Source organism: Notolepis coatsorum (assembly GCF_963971535.1).
Source record: "Notolepis coatsorum genome assembly, chromosome: 4".
Classification (NCBI taxonomy): Eukaryota; Metazoa; Chordata; class Actinopteri; order Aulopiformes; family Paralepididae; genus Notolepis; species Notolepis coatsorum.
This window is the reverse complement of record NC_140168.1, coordinates 192,899,760-192,924,807: the sequence shown is the minus strand read 5'-3', so window position 1 is coordinate 192,924,807 and position 25,048 is coordinate 192,899,760. Positions and strand designations below refer to the sequence as shown.

At 46.6% G+C, this 25,048-nt stretch overlaps 1 protein-coding gene across 1 annotated transcript in view; it reads right to left on the bottom strand.

The window, feature by feature from the left end:
* Nucleotides 1-25,048, bottom strand: part of LOC311226366 (calpain-5) — a gene marked incomplete at its 3' end in the record, with an annotated part of 219,655 nt that overhangs the window by 124,320 nt on the left and 70,287 nt on the right. Inside the window, 1 exon segment of the mRNA XM_084311795.1 lies at nucleotides 22,225-22,302. Coding sequence (XP_084167921.1) covers nucleotides 22,225-22,302 — 78 coding nt within the window.

Below are 25,048 nucleotides of genomic sequence, written 5' to 3'. Positions count from 1 at the left end.
CTAGGCAACCTTTCAAAATGCACACCACCAACTGTGGTACACAAGCTAAACCATGACGATACAACAGTATCAGCCGGGTATGGCCAGGTTGTGAAAGGTGGCTGTCTCAGCCGGGGTCCAGGGCCCTCATTTATCAACAATGAATAGAAAGTGTTCTATTTTCTCTCATACGCACGGAATTTAGAATGTCTCTATGCACAGACAAATCCGGATTTATCAAACGTGCGTAGTACAGGTCGTACGCACACATGCAAGTACTGCCGTGTTGATAAATCCCACACTTTGCTTCGAAATGATCGTACGCATTGGTTTACGCACATTTCTGTGCGTACGCAGCATTGATAAATGACCACGGTCCTCATTTATCAACAATTCTTAGAAAGTGTTCTATTTTCGTTCTTAAGCACAGAATTTAGAATGTGTGTACGTACAGAAAAATCTGGATTTATCACACGTGCGTACACAGGTTCTAAGCACACTCGTGTTGATAAATGCCACTTGTCCTACGCTCCGCGCTCGTGCACGGTTTTACGTATTTGCATATAGCACCGCCCATAATTAACCATATATGGTAATGAACACCCCCATGAAACGTGGAAAAGTGGACTAAGCCGACCGAACGCCTGGGAGAAATACGCGACAGGCTGACAGACATCTATTCACTTCCTAAAGACCATTGCTGCCTCAGGGCAGCGCAAACACTAAAGACCGTTAACCACTGTCTGCCATTGGTGTCATTAATAACCATGCTGGAATATGACTGCTTTTTCTTCGTTTCGTTCGATTAATACCCAGGGATTAAAGTTCTCCGTCAATTTCATTCCAAATCGCGACGGATTTTCGGTAAATTTTCTACCTGCATATGATTTGTAGAGGCATACAATCTATTTTGATGTCGGTATTGCCTATATAAACAATAATACGAGAACATATACAAGAACCTTTCTATTCACATAACTGCATTTGTGATGGAGTTTTGACAGCTACATGTATGGTACAGACAGTGTTATGTACTAGGAGCCTGATCACTCCTGTGTCACTGTGCATGCAGGCCTGATCACTCCTGTGTCACGGGGCAGGCAGGTGAGGGCTGCCAATTAGCTAATTGCTGCTGATTGGCTACCTGCTGGCAGCTTTAAAACCAGCCCTGGTAACACACATGCAGGTTCTGTGGTGAGAGGAGTGTTGGGTAACAGATAGCTATCACGGTCTTCTATCCTTGTACTTTAGTTTACACCAGTAATTCCTTGATAGAGTAGCATTTTGAGTTTGAGCACGGGTTTTGGTGTTGGTTTGCACATAGGTTGCGGGCCTTTGAGCCAGGGTCGTAACAGACAGTAACAGTATTGATCGATCCATCTCCAATATCACGATGGACCGTGCCATATAGCCTATGTATAGCCTGCCTATGTGATCAATAAAAACGTGAACTTGAATCACATCATCATATTTATATGTTGTGTCTGTCCACTATGTTTGTTACTTTGTTATTTTTCCCCCCTATGTAAAGCGACCTTGGGTCTCTTGAAAGACGCTATATAAAATGAAGTTATTATTGTTATTATTATTATTATTATTATCACGTCTGTGCGGGAGCTCACAAATAGACTGTCTTTTAGTCTCAGTGAAGTTTCAACGGAGGTCATCTATTCTAACCAACAAATTGAAGTAGAAAGCATTTCGTTGTGACCAATCTTATTTGGAAATATGAGACACAAAATAATAGTATTTACTATTTAGCTTTTTATTTTAAACAATATTTAATCGCGTTTGGAGGTGGGTGTTCTGCGTCTGCCCCACGTGCCAAACAAGCAGGCCAACCTCTTGTTCGAGCGTGAGCCCATTATAATTACACTACTGTCGCTATTTTACAATGAACAATAATGAATTACGGTTCATACAGAACACGTGCCAGTGTTGAAACTAATGCACGGAAGCTTATTTCCGCGTTGCAGGCTGCAGTCTTCATATTCTACCACCGGGCGCCAGGTACGCACGGTCGGAGATGTGCGTAAATATACGCACAAAGTCAAGCACACGTTCAAATTGATAAGTCCCACACTTTGCTTAGAAATGATCGTACGCACGGGTTACGCATATATCTGTGCGTACGCACCATTGATAAATGAGGGCCAAAAGACAACGGAGACGCTCACTATGCGCCATACAGGCCACAGCACGGCTATACGCTCGCTAGTGGAGACAAGGAATTAGTGTACAAGCAGCTCTCAGGTGGGAGTGTCTGTACGGGTACAGTATAGGCATGTAACTATTGACTACTTCTATAAGGTCATTTAGAACTGAACTTTGTAAAGAAACTAAAAGTGTTAAGAGCTATTTAGTAAAAGTCTATTTTATTGCACTGCACTGTTGCATCATTTTACTATCTACTCTATTCTACTATTTTATTGCACTGTACGATTTTTCTCTGTCTATTACAGGTTCAAAACTGTCAGGTATTAAACTGTGTGGGTATCAAACAAGAAAGACTGTCAGGCTTTAAAAGTGTGTAGGACCCAGGCCTAGAACTGCGCACTGAGAGAGGGAACTGTGCCCTGAGGTTTGCCCTGACTGGGAGGTTTGAATGGTCAACGTGGGTATCAAACAGGAGGGAAGACTGTCAAGTTTTAAACTGTGGATACCAAACAGAGAAGGTAAAGACTACTTTAAACTGTCGTCCAGAACTATTTTATTGCACTGTAAAAAACTGGGATTTTATGTCTTTATGTGCACTATTTTACTCTGTCTATTCTATCTTACTCTTTTTATTATTGTCTATTTAAAACTGAATCAAACCATAAACAAGGTGGCCTGTTAGGATGTTAGATCCTAATGTGAAAAACGTTAGGTTATGGCTATAACCAAGTTCTGTGAGTATTGGTGACGCTCGGCGTCACTACTGCACTGTACCTCGCTCATGCACGCGCACTGAATAAAAAATTCCACAATGCACCTTTACATCCCAACATCCGTCTGGCCACACCCCCATCAGCTTACCTACATAAGCAGGGGTGGGGCCACACACTCGCCTCCTTCCCAAGCTTTCACCACAAGGCGAGATCAAGGGCCGCAGTGGAGTCTGACGCCGAGCGTCACCAATACTCACAGAACTTGGTTATAGCCATAACCTAACGTTCTGTATCGTATGGCTCTGCTCGGCGTCACTACTGCACAAGGGAGGCCGAGCGAGAGCCAAATGTACCCCGCTGAGGCCCCCCACAACCATCAGATCGGGGAGGACCGAGCCCCCCCGACCCCCCCTAATGGAGGGCACCCCCCCTATTGGAGGATCACGGGAGGGCGACGGATCCGACCGTGCGAAGAGGCACTCAAGCAACTCAACACACAGGGTGAGCAGACCGTGGCCTGACCCCACGACTACACACACGCACAACCCGCATGCCACCCGGGAACGAACGGAAGGAACAACCCCGTTACTGCCCCCAGAATCACGGGGTCAAGAACAAACCCAACCCCGTGGCAAGGCCGTAGCAGCGGAGCGCGAAGGAAGACCCAGACCCACTGAAGGGACTGGATCCCCTGGAAAACGGGGGCCCGGAGAGGTCAATGACGCCAGGCATCAAGACCCCACCAGGCGGTCACTTAGTGACACCGCCCCCCACATCGCCAGCGTATTCGGATAAGGCCCCTCCAAGAGCGGGCCCTTTCCCCCCAATAGCACACCGCCTGGTACACTGACCCTGCAGAACAGGCAGTCAGCATGGCCGTAAGCACACAAAAAAGGTTAACCAACGGAAGCAGGCAGCGCACCGGGGAAACCAGGCAACAGGCTGTAACCTGAGCCTGGAGCACTGCGGACGAGACAGGCGCCAAAGGAGTTAGCTGAGAACAGCCCCCCCCGGCGGAAGGGGCGTATGCTGGCGTTGTTGCATGACCAAGCCTCCATTAAAAAAAACCCACCCAGAGGGGTTGAGGCAGAGAAGGCTGACATGATTGGCAGACGTCATGAACGTGCAGGGGCACACTCAACCGGGTAACCCGGGAGTTGACACTGCTCCAACACACCAGGGAATCAACCACCTTGTCGTTACCCTATGCGGTGATTGTTCCTATAACCCCTCAAGAAAAAACTCCAAAACACACCTGCGGGCATAACTGGCTATACCGCAGTACAAGTGTTTCAGTTTTCAAAAAAGGGTTATTCCAGGCCTACGGGTCGACGAAACATTACTTCGGACCGGGCACGGGAAGCACAGGGTTGCCAGAGGAGGTCCAAGACCACCCCAACAGCTCCCTCTTCGCCACGCGTGAGAGAGGAGCGAAAAGAATGGAGAACCAGCCCCAAGCACACCGCACTTGGTATTCCCAGGCGGTCTCCCAACCAAATACTAACCAGGACCACACCTGCGTAGCGGCGGAGATCGGACGAGATCGGGCGTGTGCAGGTTGGCATGGCCGTAAGCCATTACGAAAGTGCAGAGTACAATATGTACCCAACAAGGGTCTCCATAGCGCCTAACCCTGTGACACCCGGACCGACCTGGCATTTTCCCCCCCGAAAAAAGCACAAGTCCCTCGGGGTACCAGAACAGCAGATCTGCATCCCCGGCGGACAACGGGTTAACTGACCTGGACCAGCGTGACCAGACCAGTCCCGTGTCCTAACCACGCCGACATGCCCACTCCAGGAGAAGGGGTAGGTATGCGTGTCGATCTAAAACATGAAAAGAGGGCGCCACCCAGACAGTCCTCATTTAGACCGTGCTCAGTGGCCCACCCCAAGGGCGTGAGACCCTTCTACCTATGTTCAGATCTATTCCGTTAACATCCCCCAGATATGAACGAGAATTCATCGAGACAACCTAGTAAACTGGCGCTCGGAAGAGACAAAACCCCATCCCAGTTGCCCTATAAAAACGCTGTTTTAACACGCAACCAAGGCGCACTTAGCCCCTGTGTGATCCTGTAACAGAAACACACCGAGCCAGCACTATGTATGCGTCGAGACCCAAACACATCAATGGATAGTCTAGCAAGACACCAAACATTGTTCTTCCAAGTCGCCTGGGAGAACGACACGGAGCCGTCGTGCTTCATGTACCTTCCTCTTTTTATTCAAAAAAGAAAGAACACAGACTGACATGAATCCCTCGTGATGCAGGCTGAGGGTAATTTTTTTTTACATTTTTACATCCCACCATCCATAGGGAGGAGGAGGAAATCCCCAGAGAGACTTCCCACACAAGCTGTATAGATTGAAAAGAATATATTGCAACATTGAGCCATGTAACATTTTGGTTTTAGGGCTCTCCGAAGAGGAGGCACTGAGCCCATACACACTCAATAATCGAATTGAATAGAATACACACACAATAGAGCAGAACTCCTTTTTGAAGTTCTACTCACCTTGACAATCTGAGGAGGAGGCTCTGCACTCTGAGGAGGCTCCCTCACATGGAAGGAGAGTCCTAACTCACAGACGGCCCGAGTAGGAGCTTCGTGAGGAGGAGCCCTGACCACTCGCTGAAACAGATCCATCATATGGACCTGAACAGCACACGGAAGTCTTAACAACAGATACGCGCACAGTGACGTACTCTATGGCGGGGGAATTCCTGCGGTGCACACGCCCAATATTCCAGGGCGTGGGACCAGGAAACTCCCCCCCCCCCCCTCTTACCCTGTAACGTGCCGAACAGCAACGTGACAGGAACCTTGAAGGACAGGAGGTTTTAACCCCTGACCAATCAGAAAAGGGGAGGAAAGGATTACCAGTTCACCCCTTTACGACCCCTCACCCATGATACGATGTAATGACAAAAAAGAGTATGACACAGTCATAGTCAGCTACATGAAGTGTCTAACAGCTTCACACAGCTCATGTGCTAACCTGCTATCTGATTTTTACTAAGGAAAAAACACAGAATAGAGAGGGCCCCCTTAAGAGCCCCGTTACAAGACTTACACATGTGCTTCTGTGGCCAACCCAACCCAGGTGTAGATTACAAGATACACACAACCCTTTACCACCACAAAAAATGGCAATACACTCTACAGAGGAACGCCGTTTTTCATAATGAGAGAATACACAATTCTCGATTAGTATCGGCCACAGGCCTTGCCAAGCACACACGAAAAGTGACCAAACAATCTTTTCTTTTAGGAAAATACAGTTCCTCAAGCAGTTTTAGCACAACCCCAGCAATCAAGCCAAGGGTTACATCGTATCCCACCACACAGTGACACAATATATTGTAAACAACATGTCTGAGAGGAGGGTGAGGAAGTCCCCAGGGAACCGGGGGGAACGCCCCTCCTACCTTACCCTTAATACGGCCAGTTGAACAGGTAAACCTGTTAATATGTGAACACACTGTTCATTGTCATTACAGGCTGAGAAAATAATTCATTCTTCACTCATATGTCACTAAGCATAGCTTTATAGGTTAGTTTAACCCCCTTAGTTGTGAGTACACGGTACATGAACACACATGATGTTTCTCAACACAACAAACCAGATAATTTTTACATCTGTAACAAACAACCCGATTTGCATGGAGAAGCTAATACCAGTGACAAGACAATTCATACACAACTCACGTCGTATCCTAAATGTAGTGCAGCAACACTCGTTTTGGAAAACATCGTTATTTACAAAACATTTAGAAGGGAAGGAAGAAGACGCGTTTTAAGGTCTGGTCAGGACCTTCCTACCGAGAGCGCAGATCAAGCGAACTGCAGTCTCTAACAGGGCACCGTAGTAAACACAGCATCCTGTGTTTGACGACACAGGCAGCGTCGCTGCTCCATCCCGCCGCTACGGTTCTCCTTGTTGACGCAGTCCTCGCCGGCCGGCTCCGGGTAGGTTCGACTAACATCCTCTGTCAAAGATGACGTCGTAGTCAGAGTGTTTAAGGCATGTTATAGTCACAGAAAACGCTCAACAGTGTAGCATTAAGCTAACAGCCGTTCGGCTGATAGCAGCAAGCTAACGTGTACTAGCCTGGTAAACACAGCGAGCTAATACCACAGCTAACAGCTGTGCAGCTAACAGCTGACTGGCTAACACAGTAGGCCACAACTAGCACGCAAGCTAAGCAGCTATCTGCTAAGCAGCTACCACCTGAACTTGTACACAACGATATAACAAGCCACACTTCAGACAGGCCGCCGTTCTGAAACCCTCCTCACCTTTTAAAGAGAGAAGAGAAAAAGAGATGTCAACACAGTTTACAACGGTGATTTTACCAGACATCCGGCGGAGCCAGCACAAGTCCCATCTGGGCTGTAGCCGACTTGAACACGGATCTCCCGATAACGAACATCCATGCCCACATTTCCTCGTGAGGGTATACTCTCATTTGTATATGAAAGATGGGGCCTACACGGTGACAGAGAAGCATCCACTCGTCCAGAGAATCCTGGGATCACCAGTTACTGGTCGTGGCCCACTAGTTGACTATAATGGGCTTCAAACCAAGATCCTCCGCCGTCGCCTAAAAGGCTGAACAGAAGGACCCTAATCTGGGGCCGGTTTTCGTAAACATTGTCAGCTAGCCCCCATAGCACTAACAGACAAGTGGTGCTCGCAAGCAAACATTACTCACCAAACCTGGAACCCACCGCTTCTCACAACAGTCGGTGCGTCCTACAGTCCAGCTGTGTTGCTGGAGGGTCTTACCCCATCCAGCCGCAGCAAGGAGGATTGTAGTTGGGAGGCATGTCAGCGGCGTGAACTCCTAATACGAAAAAACCGGTGGAGGTGTAGAATGATCATCATCTTCCAGACACTCCAGTAACGAAGACAATATCGCCGTATTTTCTCGAAAAATAGTGAGAGAGGAAATAAAGATATGATGTCAACGTATCTCTTGTTTTCCAACTTTCTTCAACTAGCAACCTCGTCAAGTGGGGATCTACCGAAGGCACTTCCTTGTGGTGAAAGCGAAGAAGGAGGCGAGTGTGTGGCCCCACCCCTGCTTATGTAGGTAAGATGATGGGGGTGTGGCCAGACGGATGTTGGGATGTAAAGGTGCATTGTGGAATTTTTTATTCAGTGCGCGTGCACAAGCGAGGTACAGTGCAGTAGTGACGCCGAGCGGAGCCATACGATACAGAACTGTGATTTTATATGTCTGCACTTGATGTGTCTTTTTTCTGTTGTGAAGCACTTTGAGCTGTAGTTTCTGTATGAAAGGTGCTATACAAATAAAGTGTATTATTATTATTATTATTATTATTATTATTATTATTATTATTATTATTATTATTATTATTATTATTATTATTATTATTATTATTATTATTATTATTATTGTTACAAAGGGTCAGATTAAACCGAATATATATATTTATTGCTTGAGATCCCTTGTATAATATTTGTATATCGTTTGATATCCCTTGTATATTCTTTGTATATATACACGGAATATCCCTTTACCTGGGTACAAACCAGACCATAATATTCGTTCTCCTATTGGACAGCGACCCCTAGGCGCCAACGACCATACCCCCAATGGCAAGTTCAAAGGCAACGCCAAGGCATGTCTCAACATGTCCAGGTTTGCGCAGTAATACGAGACAGAACTGAGGTTGGCACTAGATAATTCACCTTACGTATAAATACGGCGCAGGTGGATACAGCAGCACCTTAGCACTAAAACGTTGATGCCTTCACCACGAGACAACGTGCCGTGAAGTGGGCAACTTTGCCTCTGAATAGAGCCTTGAGAACCGCGTGCGAATATATTGCTAAAGTGTCAGAGTTTAACGCAGTATCGTTGAGTTCGACTTATTCTAATGTGAAGTAATAGTCTATCATTTATAGTGTATCGTGCGGCTACCGTTCTTCAGTGACCAGCATTACCACCGGTTCGTCGTGTATATAGCTAGTGCACTTATCCAGGCTGGGCGGCCTAAACTCGTGCCACCACCCGAGGAGTCCTAGACGAGAATCGTTGGATATGTACACCGGAGAACCTACCCGGCGACTGCAGAACCTTTTTCTGGTTGGATTATATTGCTTTGGTACCGTGACTGCTGGAGCAGAGAACCGTCTACCCCACTATCGTGTGGGATCTACCCCAGTGAGGAGCATCCATCGAGCCCTCCTCTAGGAAGAGGCTGGCTAGCTTTCATCCATGCTGTCGGGCATACTGGATTATAGCTGTTGCTTTGTCTACCGATCAAGGGAGTACTGCACTGGTTCCTGTATCTGGAACCTCGTTATTCCTCGTTGACCCAGACTTTGCACCCGAACATTCCTCTACCCTGCCGGCTTACACCCGGAGGGAACCCCCCAGTGTCTCCAGCTGGTACTAGTGTGCCTTATGTAATTGCTATGCTACAGGTGGCGTCAGTTTAGACCCATCTTACTATTCTCATTGACTTACGCTCTTGACCTACTTTACGTGTGTTCTTCGCCTTACAAGCGCGAGTATAATTCTCAATCTGTAACTTAACGTTGCTTGCTCTGATAATAATAAATCCCTCTAAATAGAACTTTATGTGTCATTGCCGTATTCTTGTGTGGGTGTTCACCATATATATTCATGTACTGTATGGCCAGTAATTAAAGTACATAACTAAGTAGTGGTTTAATAATACCATACTCTCAATACAGTCAGGGAATTGTACCCCTCAGTTACAATTGGTCCTTCGAGCCGGATGGTATCAGTGTAATATCTAATATAATATTGATATTAACCAAGGCCAGCGGTGAACACTCCCCAAGCGGCTCTCCCAAGCTAGAACGCCCGCAGCGCAGACGTCAGCCACCTCCCTATCTAGAGGAATACGCTGTCAGTCTAATACCTAGCTTTAAACAGACGTTAAATGCGGATAAAGCGGATAGTCAAAGCATGTCAAATCCTACCGACCAGGCGACCCTGCCAGTAGAGACCCTAGTGGGTTCTAACGAAACTGACCAAGCTCACGTGGGGGACCAGGGGGGACATGACATGACTATACCCCCAGACAACGTCAACGGTATGGTCCCCGGAGAGCTCCAGGATAAAGAAAGCACTCCAGGGACAGAACCCGACACACGACCACAAGAGAAGCGCGCCCAGGAGATGGACCTCGAGGCGCGCCAAGAGAACAGATCTCCAACGAGCACTGTCAGAAGCCGATCACCTCCGTCAGTGTCATCCCCCAGCGAAGCGGACCAGATGCTGGCGCAGGCATTCATCGCCACCCTGGCAGCCTCCACTGAACGCGATCGACTCCAAGCACAGACGCTTAGTGAGCGTGAACATTCTTCCATGGAACAAGAGCGCCTCCGGGCGCAACAACTAAGTGAGCGCGAACACTCTACCATGGAAAGAGAACGCCTGCAGGCTCAACAGACGAGCGAGCGCGAACAATCTGCAGACCAACGAGAGCGCCTTCACGCGCAACTCCAAGCGCAAGCCCTTAGTGAACGCGAACACTCTGCAACCCAGGGAGAGCGCTTCCAGGTGCAACAAAGGAGTGAAGACGACCGCATACGACTGGAGACCAGACGCCTCCAGACGGAAGAGAACATTGAAAGAGACCGCGCCGATGCACAGCGCGCCGCCGCCAATGCACAGCGCGACGCAGCCCATGCCCAGCGCGAAGCAGAGCGCGACGCAGCCCACGCCCAGCGCGAAGCAGAGCGCGACCGGCTGCAGGCGCAGATAATAGAACAATTGATTGCCAGGGCGACACCCCCTCTCTCCGCACGGAGCTCCAGGACATCATCACGACAAGGGTCTAGGGCACCTTCCCCTACCCGACCAAGTGACCCGGAACCCGGCCAACAGAAGGATCCTATCTACGTCTCCGAACCCCCTCCCTGACCGGTCCATACGAGACCCAGCAACCGGGAAGAACCGGCCTACGCCGCCGAGAGACTGAATAGAAGACTTCAAGACCTAGAAGACCTAGAAGAGGAAGAGGAAGAGGAGGAAGGTCAGGCCCACCAGCAGCAACGTGCTCAGGACCAGGAGGCCCAGTACAGCCCAGACTTCACCCCCGAGTCACTGCGCTACAAACCCCCGACTCAACTCACGGGTGAGTTTGACGCACAATCAGCACCGAGGAACAGCACCTGGGTACCCGGCCTCTGGTACCCACCAAGTACCAGCCCACGACAACACGTACGGGGAGACTCGCCCAGGAGGCCTCTTCCCCAACGCTCACCGATGTGCCAGCCATCCATGGCATCGTACCTTGGCACACCGACGTTCCCAGACTTTACGCACGAGGATAGAGCACAGTACACGGAATTACGGATGTGCTTAGAGACTATGATGTCCGACGTCCCTGATGAGTCGTACAAATATGCCATCCTCCTCAAGCATCTCAAGGTGCCCAGAGCGCATAATATAGCGCTGGCATATTCCAACTCAAGCACCCCATACTCCGCGGCTCTAGTGGCCCTCGACCAGCGTTATGGACGCATATGGGACTACGTGATACAAGAAATAAGGAATATTGACCGTCTCCCCCCAGCCAAAGACAATAGAGCATTGGATGACCTCTCTATCAAGGTACAATCCCTGGTAGGGATGCTGGGGTCCCAAAAGGAAAAAGGGAGACATGAACTATATGCTAACTCTAATGTAGAACGAATACTAGAGAAGCTCCCTCCAGCCCGCCAAGAGCGCTTTCGGCGGCAGAGAGACCACCGTGATCCCGACGGTCCCGAGCCATCCCTCCTAGACCTGGCCGACTTCCTCGCGAGAGAAGTCAGCAGCCTACGACTGGATACGTTCGTGTGGAGTGGACCAAGCCCAAGAGATGGACCTCGGAGATCTAATGATAACCGCCGGTCGGTGACCATTATGCACCAAGCCGAATCAGTACCGCAGCACAAGAACCACAACACCCCCTCGACGAAAGAGAAGTGGAAGATTGTATGCCAGTACTGTGAGAAAGAACATTGGCTGTCTCAATGTGACACTTTCAAGAAGATGACCGCTGACGAGGTGAGTCAGTGGATCAAAGCCAACCGCCGCTGCTTCCGCTGCGCGCGCTGCCATATGGCAGCCGAGTGCCGTTTAAAGAAGAAATGCAGCAAGTGTGACGGCGCCCACTTGGATGTCTTGCATGACAGCAACAAGAAGAAACCCGCACCCCCAAGTAGCTCGAGAGTGAACGTCATGTATATCGACCCCGCCAGCAGCGGGAGCTCCCGAGTGCTCTTGAAAGTGGTCCGAGTGATATTAAGCTACGAGGACAAGGTCATGGACACTTACGCCGTCCTGGACGATGGGTCAGAAAAGACTCTCCTCCTCGCATCCGCTGCAGCCCGGCTGGGTCTGCGGGGGAGCGAAGAAACAATGACAATCCGTACTATAAGAAGAGACCTGAAGACCATAAAGGGTGAAAACGTCTCCTTCACGATCGCAGCAGTCGGGCAGCCCGAGAAGCAGTATAGGATTACTAACGCCTTCACCAGCCAAGACATAGGCCTGTCACAGTACACCTACCCCATCCCCAAGCTGATGGAAAAAATACGTGCACCTACGTCAACTACCTATACCGCTCATCGACGGCGCCACCCCGACCCTGCTCATAGGATCCGACCACGCACACCTCATCGTCCCAACGGACCGGGTCCACATCGGGCCCAGAGGCTGTCCAGCAGCAGTCAAGACCCGCCTAGGATGGACACTACAAGGCCCCCTCTCCAGGTCTCCCAACCGACCAGCAGCCACTCGTTGCCTCCACTCAAGAATAAAAGAAGACACCACCCTCTTACAGCACGTCGAGAGGCTATGGACATTAGACGCAATGCCCTTTAAGAATGAAAAGAAACTCGTTCGATCAAAGGAAGACACTTATGCCATAACCCTCCTCGAGCAGAGGACAAAGAGAGTCGAGGTCAATGGAGTGATGAGATACGCAACTCCACTCTTGAGGCGAGAGGGTATGCCCACCTTCCACGCCTCAAAAGAAGCGACGGAGCGATATCTACTGAACACCGAGCGGCGTCTAGCCAAAGACCCCACTCAAGCCACTGTGTACCGCGCTGAGATTGACAAGCTAATCACAGCGGGACACATAAAGAAAATTGACATTCAAGAGGCCGACCAGACGACCGAATCATGGTACGTGCCCCACCACAAGGTCCACCACAACGGCAAGGATCGTATTGTGTTCAACTGCAGCTACCAGATCGGACTACAGAATCTGAATAAAGAACTCTTGCCCGGCCCAACACTCGGCCCGTCTCTACTAGGCGTGTTGCTACGTTTCCGCCAAGACAAGGTGGCCATCAGCGGCGACATCAAAGGGATGTTCCTGCAGGTGCGACTAGTGGAAGAGGACAAGCCCCTGCTGCGGTGCTTATGGAGAGAGAGGATCGGGGATGAGCAACCATCCATCTACCAATGGGAGGTCCTCCCTTTCGGAACCACATGCAGCCCATGCTGTGCTACGTTCGCACTGCAAAAACATGTCGCAGAGGACCCAGCAGCTGACGAGGAGGTCAGACAAAGTGTAGAGAGGAGTTTCTACGTGGACAACTGTCTGCAAAGCGTCTCGACGCCAGAAGAAGCCGAAGCCCTCCTACTCAAGCTCCGCGCCTCCCTGATCAAAGGCGGCTTTGATCTCCGGCAGTGGGCCAGCAGCGACCCTCAAGTACTTCGCAGCCTCTCCCCAGAGAACAAGGCAGCAAGCAGCGAGACCTGGATGGCGACCATCCCAGGTGAAGCCCAAGAAATGACATTAGGACTAGTCTGGCGCTTCAAAACAGACTCGCTCCATTACAGATACACACCCCTGACCACGGAGCAGGGAAGGTCGACTTCTCTACCGACCACCAAACGGAGTGTATACAGAACACTCGCCAGACAATATGACCCGTTGGGATGTATCCTACCTTACACCACCAGGGCAAAAATGATTGTACGAGAGCTGTGGGACAAGGAACAGGGCTGGGACGACCCCATACCCGACCACCTCGCTTCCACCTGGAGAGAGTGGGAAAAATAACTCAACTCGCTCCCAAATGTGAACATACGCCGCAGCTACTTCCCACCCACAGTGCGGCTGGAGACGTGCCAGATGGACCTGCACGTCTTCAGCGACGCCTCAGAAGTAACCTACGGCTCGGTGGCTTACTTGCGGGCCCGAGAGGAGGGAGGAGAAATACACACAGCCTTCATCCTGGCTCGCTCAAGGATAGCCCCCCGCAAGCAACAATCGATCCCGCGTCTAGAGCCCTAGTAGGCGCGCAACTCGCCACGTTAATCCAACGTGAACTCACCATCCCGGTGCAAAGAACAATCCTGTGGTCAGACTCCATGACCGTACTCACATGGATCCAGTCCGATTCGTGTAGATACAAGGTCTTCGTGGGAGTCAGAATCACAGAGATCCAAGACTTAACAGAATCAGCATGCTGGAGGTACGTGGACACGAAACAGAACCCAGCAGATGTCATCACACGGGTGATGTCCCTAGATGACCTCACACGTCACAATATCTACAGTCACGGTCCCGAGTTCCTCAAGCTCCCGGAAGAAGAGTGGCCTAACCCCACCCCACGGGAGGCTAGTCAAGAGGAGGCAGAGATGAAGAAATCTATGTTCTGTGGGTTGACGCACACACCAGTCCCCACCGACCCTAACATAGACGACTGCCCCACCCTTGAGAGTGCGCAGTTAAAGACATTCATGTGGCACCACCCTGAGGTTCCCTCCACTACTGACATTAATGCAGCTAACTACGAAGAAGCAGAACTCCTTCTGCTACAGCGAAACCAAAGAGACTCGTTCCCCGACGAGCTAGACTGTCTGCAGGGATCAAAGCCAGTCCCGTCAGACAGCAGACTGCTCCACCTGGCTCCTGAGCGCGACGCCCATGACCTCATCAGAGTGGGTGGTCGTCTGAGACGAGCCCCAGACTTAACGGATGACGTCAAGTTCCCTATAGTCCTCAACAGCCGACACAAGGTCACCGAGCTCATCATAAAGAAATACGACGAGGATGTGCACCACGCTGGGGCAGAGAGAGTCTTCGCTGAGATCCGACGTCGCTATTGGATACTGAATGGAAGAGAAGCAGTACGACGCTTCCAGCGGACCTGTCTAGACTGTCGCAAGTGGCGAGCACAGCCCAGTATACCCAGGATGGCTGACCTGCCTCCCTGTCGCCTCCGACTTGGCGACAAGCCCTTTCACTCCACCGGCATGGACTGCTTCGGCCCGCTGTACGTGAAGAAAGGAAGAGGGACGGAGAAGAGGTGGGGCATTGTATTCAAATGCATGACCACCCGAGCAATACACATAGAACTCCTTCCGACCATGAGTACGGACTCATTCCTTATGGCCTTCCGGAGATTCACAGCGCGAAAAGGAAAACCGTCTATATTATTGTCTGATCACGGGACAAACTTCAAAGGCGGAGAAAGAGAGCTGAGAGAGAGCTTCCAAGCCATGGGCCCAGAACTTAAGACCCACCTCGCTCCCTCTCAGATTGACTTCCAGTTTAACCCCCCGAACGCCCCTCACTTCGGGGGAACCTGGGAACGAGAAGTACGTTCAATAAAGACAGCCCTGTACGCCGTGCTTGGGGCCCAGACTGTGGCTGAAGAAGTCCTCACGACAGTCCTCACAGAGATCGAGGGAGTATTGAACTCAAAGCCCCTCGGTTACGTCTCAAGTGATGTAGCAGATGTCGACCCAGTCACCCCCAACACTCTCTTGATGGCGCGGCTGGACCCCGCGCTCCCACAGACGGTGTACAGACCTGAAGAAGCGAACGGCCGAAGAATGTGGAGGTACAGTCAAGTATTGGCTGACAAGTTTTGGAACAGTTTCCTCCTCCACTACCTACCGTCTCTACAAATCCGCCAGAAATGGGAAAAAGATAGAGACAACTTGACGGAGGACACAGTCGTCATGATCGTGGACCAGTCACTAACCCGAGCTATGTGGCCGGCCGGCCGCGTAAGCAAAGTGATCACTGGTGCCGACGGAAAGGTCAGAGCGGCAGAAGTTCTTGTCCAGGGACGGACATACACCCGACCCGTGGCGAGGCTGATAGAGTTGCCAAGGCTCCCTGACTCCCTTGATGACGATCATGACCCACTGACTTTGTGAATTGCCCTACTCCCCACAACAGACATTGAGTAGTTGACAAGACGGTTAATCTGTCTCTGCTTTATCTAATTAGGTGCGGACTAATTAGGAGGCGGCTGTTACAAAGGGTCAGATTAAACCGAATATATATATTTATTGCTTGAGATCCCTTGTATAATATTTGTATATCGTTTGATATCCCTTGTATATTCTTTGTATATATACACGGAATATCCCTTTACCTGGGTACAAACCAGACCATAATATTCGTTCTCCTATTGGACAGCGACCCCTAGGCGCCAACGACCATACCCCCAATGGCAAGTTCAAAGGCAACGCCAAGGCATGTCTCAACATGTCCAGGTTTGCGCAGTAATACGAGACAGAACTGAGGTTGGCACTAGATAATTCACCTTACGTATAAATACGGCGCAGGTCGATACAGCAGCACCTTAGCACTAAAACGTTGATGCCTTCACCACGAGACAACGTGCCGTGAAGTGGGCAACTTTGCCTCTGAATAGAGCCTTGAGAACCGCGTGCGAATATATTGCTAAAGTGTCAGAGTTTAACGCAGTATCGTTGAGTTCGACTTATTCTAATGTGAAGTAATAGTCTATCATTTATAGTGTATCGTGCGGCTACCGTTCTTCAGTGACCAGCATTACCACCGGTTCGTCGTGTATATAGCTAGTGCACTTATCCAGGCTGGGCGGCCTAAACTCGTGCCACCACCCGAGGAGTCCTAGACGAGAACCGTTGGATATGTACACCGGAGAACCTACCCGGCGACTGCAGAACCTTTTTCTGGTTGGATTATATTGCTTTTGCTGGAGCAGAGAACCGTCTACCCCACTATCGTGTGGGATCTACCCCAGTGAGGAGCATCCCTCGAGCCCGCCTCTAGGAGGAGGCTGGCTAGCTTTCATCCATGCTGTCGGGCATACTGGATTATAGCTGTTGCTTTGTCTACCGATCAAGGGAGTACTGCACTGGTTCCTGTATCTGGAACCTCGTTATTCCTCGTTGACCCAGACTTTGCACCCGAACATTCCTCTACCCTGCCGGCTTACACCCGGAGGGAACCCCCCAGTGTCTCCAGCTGGTACTAGTGTGCCTTATGTAATTGCTATGCTACAGGTGGCGTCAGTTTAGACCCATCTTACTATTCTCATTGACTTACGCTCTTGACCTACTTTACGTGTGTTCTTCGCCTTACAAGCGCGAGTATAATTCTCAATCTGTAACTTAACGTTGCTTGCTCTGATAATAATAAATCCCTCTAAATAGAACTTTATGTGTCATTGCCGTATTCTTGTGTGGGTGTTCACCATATATATTCATGTACTGTATGGCCAGTAATTAAAGTACATAACTAAGTAGTGGTTTAATAATACCATACTCTCAATACAGTCAGGGAATTGTACCCCTCAGTTACAATTATTATTATTATTATTATTATAATATTATTATTATTATTATTATTATTATTATTATTATTATTATTATTATTATTATTATTATTATTATTATTATTATTATTATTATTATTATTATTATTATTATTATTATTATTATTAATATAAGAGCGATGCACTGCTCTGTTGTATTTTCGAACTGAACTTTGTAAAGCAACTCGAAGTATTAAGTGCGATGCACTGCTCTGTTGTTCTATTAAGTGTTATGAGCGATGCACTGCTCTGTACATCTGTAAATGTTATTGTATCTTATTATTTTATTGAATTATTTTATCGCACTACAGTACTGCATCATTTTACTGTCTTTTCTATTTTATTGCACTTTTTTTACTCTGTCTATTCTATTTTATAATTTGTATTACTGCCTATTTTTAAATAGAATCAAAAGTAAACAGAGGCCTATTGGGATGTTAAATCGTAATGTGAGAAAATTATTTGCCTTACCTTGCTGCTATCTTTTTGTTTTTTATGTCTTTTTTATGCTCGCTTTATATGTCTGTAACCAATGATGTTTTATATGTCTGGGCCCTCATTTATCAACGTGGCGTACGCACAGATATGTGCTTAACCCGTGCGTACAACCATTTCTAAGCAAAGTGTGGGATTTATCAATTTGAACGTGAACTTGACTTTGTGCTTATATTTACGCACAGCTCGGAGCATGCTTAGCTGACGCCCCGTGGTAGAAGATCGTTACTGCAGACGGACGGCATATGAGCTCCTCAGTTCATGCATTAGTTTCAACGCGGAAATAAGCTTTCGTGCATTACTCCCGACACTGGCGCGTGTTCTGTATGAACCGTAATTCATTATAGTTCATTGTAAAATAGCGACAGTAGTGTAATTATAACGGGCTCATGCGGGAACAAGAGGTTGGCTTGCTTGTTTGGCACGGGGGGCAGACACAGAACACCCACCTCCAAACGCCATTAAATATTGTTTCAAATAAAAAGCGACATACTATTATTTTGTGTCATGTTTCCAAATAAGATTGGCCACAACGGAATGCTTTCTACTTCAATTTGTTGGTTAGAATAGATTACCTCACTCCGTTGAAACTTCACTGAGCTCTGCACACAGACATGATAATAATAATAACAACAACAATAATAACAATAGCTTCATTTTATATAGCGCCTTTCAAGAGACCCATGCAAGGTCGCTTTACATAGATGGGGGGGGGGGGGGATAGCAAAGTAATACACATAGTGGACAGACTATGTAAATATGATGATGGGATTCAAGTTCGCGTTTTTATTGATCACATAGGCATGCTGTCAGAGTATGATGTCATAATCAAACATTCTAGAACATTTGTCGTCACAGATCATGTCATAATAGAACATAGGCTACATGGCATGGTCCATCGTGATATTGTAGACTGTTATTACTGTACCACCCATTGTGACAACAGCCTTGTGAGCTCCCGCACACAAACATGATGGAATTCAAGTTCATGTTTTTATTGATCACATAGGCAGGCTACACATGGCGTATAGGCTACATCATACATGGCAGTGAGATTCATTGTTCTTGTATATGCTCTCGTATTATTGTTTATATAGGCTACCCAATACTGACATCAAAATAGATTGTATGCCTCTAGAAATCATATGCAGCAGGTAGAAAATTGACGGAAAATCCGTCGCGATTTGGAATAAAATTGAGGAGAACTTTTATCCCTGGGTATAAATCGAACAAAACGGAAAAAGGCAGTCATATTCCAGCACAGTCTTTATAGTGTTTGCGCTGCCCAGGCAGCAATGGTTAATAGATATCATATCCGACATCACCGTACGTGTACACGTCTGTCAGCCTGTCACATATTTCTCCATAACACGCTTCCCTCGGCGTAGTCCATTTTTCCATATTTCATGGGGGTGTTCCATTACCGTATATGGTTAATCGGGGCGGTTTTGGTATGCAAATACGTGAAAGTGTGCACGAGCCTCAGCGTAGGAGCAAGGTGATATTTATCATGACAGGTGTGCGTAGGACCTGTGTACGCACGTGTGATAAATCCCGTTTCTTTTGTGCGTGCACACATTCTAAATTCTGTGCTTACGTGTGGAAATAGAACATTTTCTAAGAAAACTTGATAAATGAGGGCCCTGGACTTTATGCCTGTATTTTGTACTGCTGTGAAGCACTTTGAACTGCAATTTCTGTATGAAAAATGCTATACAAATAAAGTTTATATATATATATATATATATATATATATATATATGGGATGTTCGATATTGGCTTTTTTTTTTTTTTTTTTGTATTTTATTTTTTTATTATTTTTTAAACAAACATATAAACAAACATGACAACACACGATAAGATATACAAGCATTAATTGTCAGGGCACATCCAATGAGATCACCTTTTGGTTAGTTGTTTTATATAAGATATACCCATAATACCTGTTATCTAAAAAAAAAAACCTACACACATATGCTCAGCTCGAACCCCCCCCTCCCGGACCCCACCTTGAGAAGTACCTCCACTATCCCTCGCACCTAACCAGACACTACCATTATAAGCTAGCTTTTATTCTCTCCACCACTTCTAACCACATTGACATTTTGGATTCATTGAGACCCAGAATTCTTGCTGTAGATATTTCATGGTAAATTACATCGAGATATGTAAGAAACCAAACTTTACGGCACATTTTTTCCGGTTGAAACCAGCGTGATGCGATCAGCTTTTTGGCTACTGTGATACCCGATAAAACCAATCTCTTTAGCTGTGGATTCACTGCAAACTCAAAAACATCGTTCAACAGCAATACCGAGGGGTGTACAGGTATATTCCAAGATACGAGTTTTGATATTTGTTGGGTCACATCTTTCCAGAATGCCTTAACTGGTGAGCAGTCCCAATACATGTGCATAAATGTCCCTTCGTCCCCATTTGTACATTGGGTGCATTTGGAATCTTGTTTGAGCCCCATTCGGCACAGTCTTATAGGAGTCAAGTATGTCCTGTGAATATAGTTAAGATTGATTTGTTGATGATCCGGGTTCCTTGATGTAAGTCGGACATTTGCCCAGGCTCCTTGCCAATCAAAGTCATTTTCCAGGTCTGGTATATCCCTCCTCCAGACAGAGTCAAGTTGGAGGGTTTCATACGAGGACGTTAGTAATTGATGATACAATTCTGAAACAAAACCTCTCGATGTCTCTCTTGAGTAGAAGAATTTGTGGTATCTGTGGTGTTCAATTGGTCTGTCTAATGGAACACCGTGAGACTTCAAACATAGCTCTAACTGTTTGTGAAAAAGCCATGTGGACTTGGTGAGATTAAATTTTTTGCGTATTTCTTTATCACTACAAAAACCCTGTTTGTTAAAAACATCCCCTAATGAGTGTATGCCTTGCTCTTCCCATATAGGGAATCTTATAGGTCGTTTTCCAATTAAGAGAGCATTGTTATTGAATAAGGGAGTATGATTGTGCCATTCTTGTGGGTTAGGATTTTTTTTTTGTGATTCACGCCATATCCGGATCGCATGAGTAATTATAGGGCCAAATTTTCGTTCACAGTGCTTGATTGGTAGTTTAGTGTATGCTATGTCCTTCAGTCTATGTGGGGCTACTATGTTTTCTTCTATTTTTCTCCAAGATGCTAATGCTTGGGAGTCAAACCATGTTGTCGATATTGGCTTTTTTACCGATATCCGATATACCGATATTGTTACAAAGGGTCAGATTAAACCGAATATATATATTTATTACTTGAGATATATTGTATAGTATTTGTATATTGTCTGATGTCCCTTGTATATTCTTTGTACATATACACGGAATATCCCTTTACCTAGTACAGGCCAGACCATAATATTCGTTCTCCTATTGGACAGCGACCCCCTAGGCGCCACGGCCATACCCCCAATCAAGGGATTATTGCACCGTCTCCTGTACCTGGAGTCTCCTTATTCCTCGTTGATCCAGACTTTTGCTACCGACAAATCCTCTCCCCTGCTGGCTTACAACCGGAGGGAACCCCCCTAGTATCTCCAGCTGACCTACGAGTGTACCTTATATAATTCTTATGCTACAGGTGGTATTAATTATCCCCTTCGTAATATGCTCATGGACTTACGCTCTTGACCTATTCATGCACATTCTTCGCCTTACAAGCGCAACTCTAATTCTTAATAAATGTAAGATAATCTTGGTGCTCTTCTAATAAATACTACAAACAGTACTTTCTTAAGCCGTGTTATTGTGTGGGTGTTCATCTCATATACATGTGTACTGTATGGCCAGTAGTAATGTACATAACTCAGTAGTGGTTTAATGATACCATACTTATTCAATACAGTCAGGGAATTGTACCCCTCAGTTACAGATATTGTCCAACTCTTAATTTCCGATACCGATATCAACCGATACCGATATATGCAGGGTTTCCCCCCCAAAAAACACAACATTATGCATACTTTTCACAATAAATAAAATAAGAATTTGTTCTTACTTGATTGCCTGGGTAAGTAAAGGTTAAATAAATGTAAAAATCTTTATTTTTTTAACCGATACCGATAATTTTCTATATTACATTTTAATGCCAATATCGGCCGTTAATATTGGTAGACCGATAATATCGGTAGACCGATAATATCGGACATCCCTATATTATATTATACTATCCCCAGGCTGGTTACTGTACTGAAGATGCCTATGTGTTTTGCAGTCACATTGCCAGTATTCAGTGATTATTTGTGAAAGGTTCACATTTACCAGAACTCTCCTACATCTCGTACTATGAGACCCATCTTCTCTCTCTCAGCCCGGCCCATCTGCTGCCATTGCGGGGACCTGTAGGGGGTGCACCGCTACAATGAAGTCAATGCCACCAAAAGCTAGACATAGTGTGGGATGAGATCCAATACACCAAGGATTTAACCATCTCAAGCCCGTCCTATTTTCTTGTTCCTCCAATCACAAGCAACGTTTGTGATTGGAGGATTGTAATTGGAGGAACACGGAAAGAGGGCGGAGCTTAAGACAGGTGAATTGGAACTTGCCCTTACAATGGGGAACCCTTGTATATAATTTTTTAGGGTTTGTTACTGTAATGCAGGAAAACCATTATTTTTAAAGTTTATTATGAAACGTCAGCAAATTGCCAGAAATCAGTGTCCTCACCTCTGACTCCAGATCAGTGAGCATCAGATATAGAACAGTATATAATATATCGTTATAGACTTACTTGTTTTGCTGCCGGTATCACATCACGTTGGAAGAGCCGTCAAGCCGTCGCGTCACGGCTTGAACTTTCCATAAACGTGTCCATATAAATCCATTTTTGTTAGATCCAAGTCCAACACTGTCTGAATGTACAGTATCTTGTGATTATTATCAATTTCCGACGACAACAACCATAGATATATATCTATGACAGTGGCGGCTGGCCACTAGGGGCGCTCGGGCGCCGCCCCCCCTGGTTAACCCTGGTTAAAAGAGAGGAGAATAAGATTCTTTTTTTGTTTTTTTGTTTTATAGCCCTATAAATAATATAAACATGTTTAAAATGAATAATATTTACTCATTTTAAGTATGTTTGTGTTTCCAATGCACAATATAACGTTAATATATCAAATATAAATAATCGTTTTCCTGAACAGGAAGTGACTCACTGTCTGATAGAGAATACGATCCGTTACAGTAGCCGCATTTCTCCTCGCCGCATTTCTCTCGGGCTAGACGCAATAGCGCTTTGAGTGCGCGTGCACGCCGTGCACTGTTTCATCGCTGTATCCGTCGCAGCCAATCAGTGCGTAACGCGCTGTGCGTTGAAATATGATGTATTATGATGGAACACGGGCGCGTTTTGAAGCAGTCTAAGCAGCAGCGTCTATAATTTCCTTAGCCGCATTTCTTGGAGACGCTCTCTGATTGGCCGACGTCAGTTTTTTCCGTAGCCGCATTTCGCGGAGACGCTCTCTCTGATTGGCCAACGCCAGTTTCTGTTGTAGCTGTTGTGTTGTTGTGATGCAGCTATTTGTCTTAGAGCGTGACGGCAAGTTCTTTCGACGGTTAAGCTTAGGCACTCTTTCAAAGTTGGTTAAGGTTAGAGTTTGTCTTAGAGCATGGCGATAGGAACGCCAGGTAGTATAGCTATATATAGATGCAGTGTGGACATCATCATCATCATCATCATCATTTTATTTATCCGTACATGGAATCACCACAGTCCAACAGTACATATTCACATAATTCACAAAAAATACCATGGCCGAAAGGAACAGGAAGAAGAAAAAAACCTCAATGGACATCAACACAGTCTGGACAGTGGAGTGGATATACTTTATCAATGCTAACAAGCTAATAGCTGGATGCAGTCTCGACCACGTAAACAGTGAGTTAATTCGGTCTCTCTCGCTCTCTCTCTCTCTCTCTCTCTCTCTCTCTCTCTCTCTCTCTCTCTCTCTCTCTCTCTCTCTCTCTCTCTCTCTCTTTCTCTCTCTCTCGCTCTCTTTATGCTGTGTTTTTGTTTTCGTCGCGGGTGGATCATAATCAACCAGACAATGAATGGTAACTTGTTTAAAATGACAAGTTATACAAATGTGTTTATTATTGTATTGATCAGAGAGAGAGTGGAGTTTCTTTTGGATTGGAAATAAGTGGATTCTGGTTTGTTCAATATCGTCTATGTTTGAATGAATGAATGAATGAAAACTTTATTTAACAGATTGCAGAATGGGTACAATACAGTACGGCTCAATACATACAATTGTTAAGGGGATGCAGACCAGAGAAAGACGCTTGTCTTGTTTACATCAGGGTCCCCCGTTTTCGATTCATATCGATAGTTTAATAGCTAGCCTTGGCTCGTTTAACAATATGCAAAATATGTGTACAGCCCTGTACTCATACTGAAGTTATTCTTGGTATATAATACTACACATACACTAGGTCTGAGTGTGTAACGAATCGATTCCACGTCGCGCTGTGTGTGAGAGAGAGAAAGAGAGAGAAGGAGAGATAGAGGGGGATGCTAATTAATTCCGCCCCCCCCCCCCGTGAAGAATTCACGAGCCGCCACTGATCTATGACAACAACTAATAGCCGAGCGTATGGGACAAATAGAAGATGGGATTTCCTGGTGGATGTGATGTCACACGAATGCCATGCTGAATGAATGAGTGAATAGACAATTCGACAATGACTCTACTTCAGGCGCCCACAGGCATCATATTTGAAGATGCTGATTGGATTAAATTGAGTTTCTAGGTTAATTTATGTTGCACTGTGAAATTTTCAATTGGCTGAGTTGCGCACTGACGCTGGCGCTGATTTCTAGCGCCTGAGAAGAGAGAGGGGGGATGAATAGGACGCACAAACAATGATTTATATTTGATATATTACACGTTATTGTGCATTTTAAACACAAACATACTTAAAATGAGTAATTATTATTTATTTAAAAAAAAATTATTGTATTTTTAGGGGTCGAAATCTAAAATCCAAAACCACTATTTCTTCCTTCTTCTTCTCTCTCCACCAGGGGGTGCGGCACCCTAGTGCCCTCTATGGATCAGCCGCCACTGCCTCTGACTCC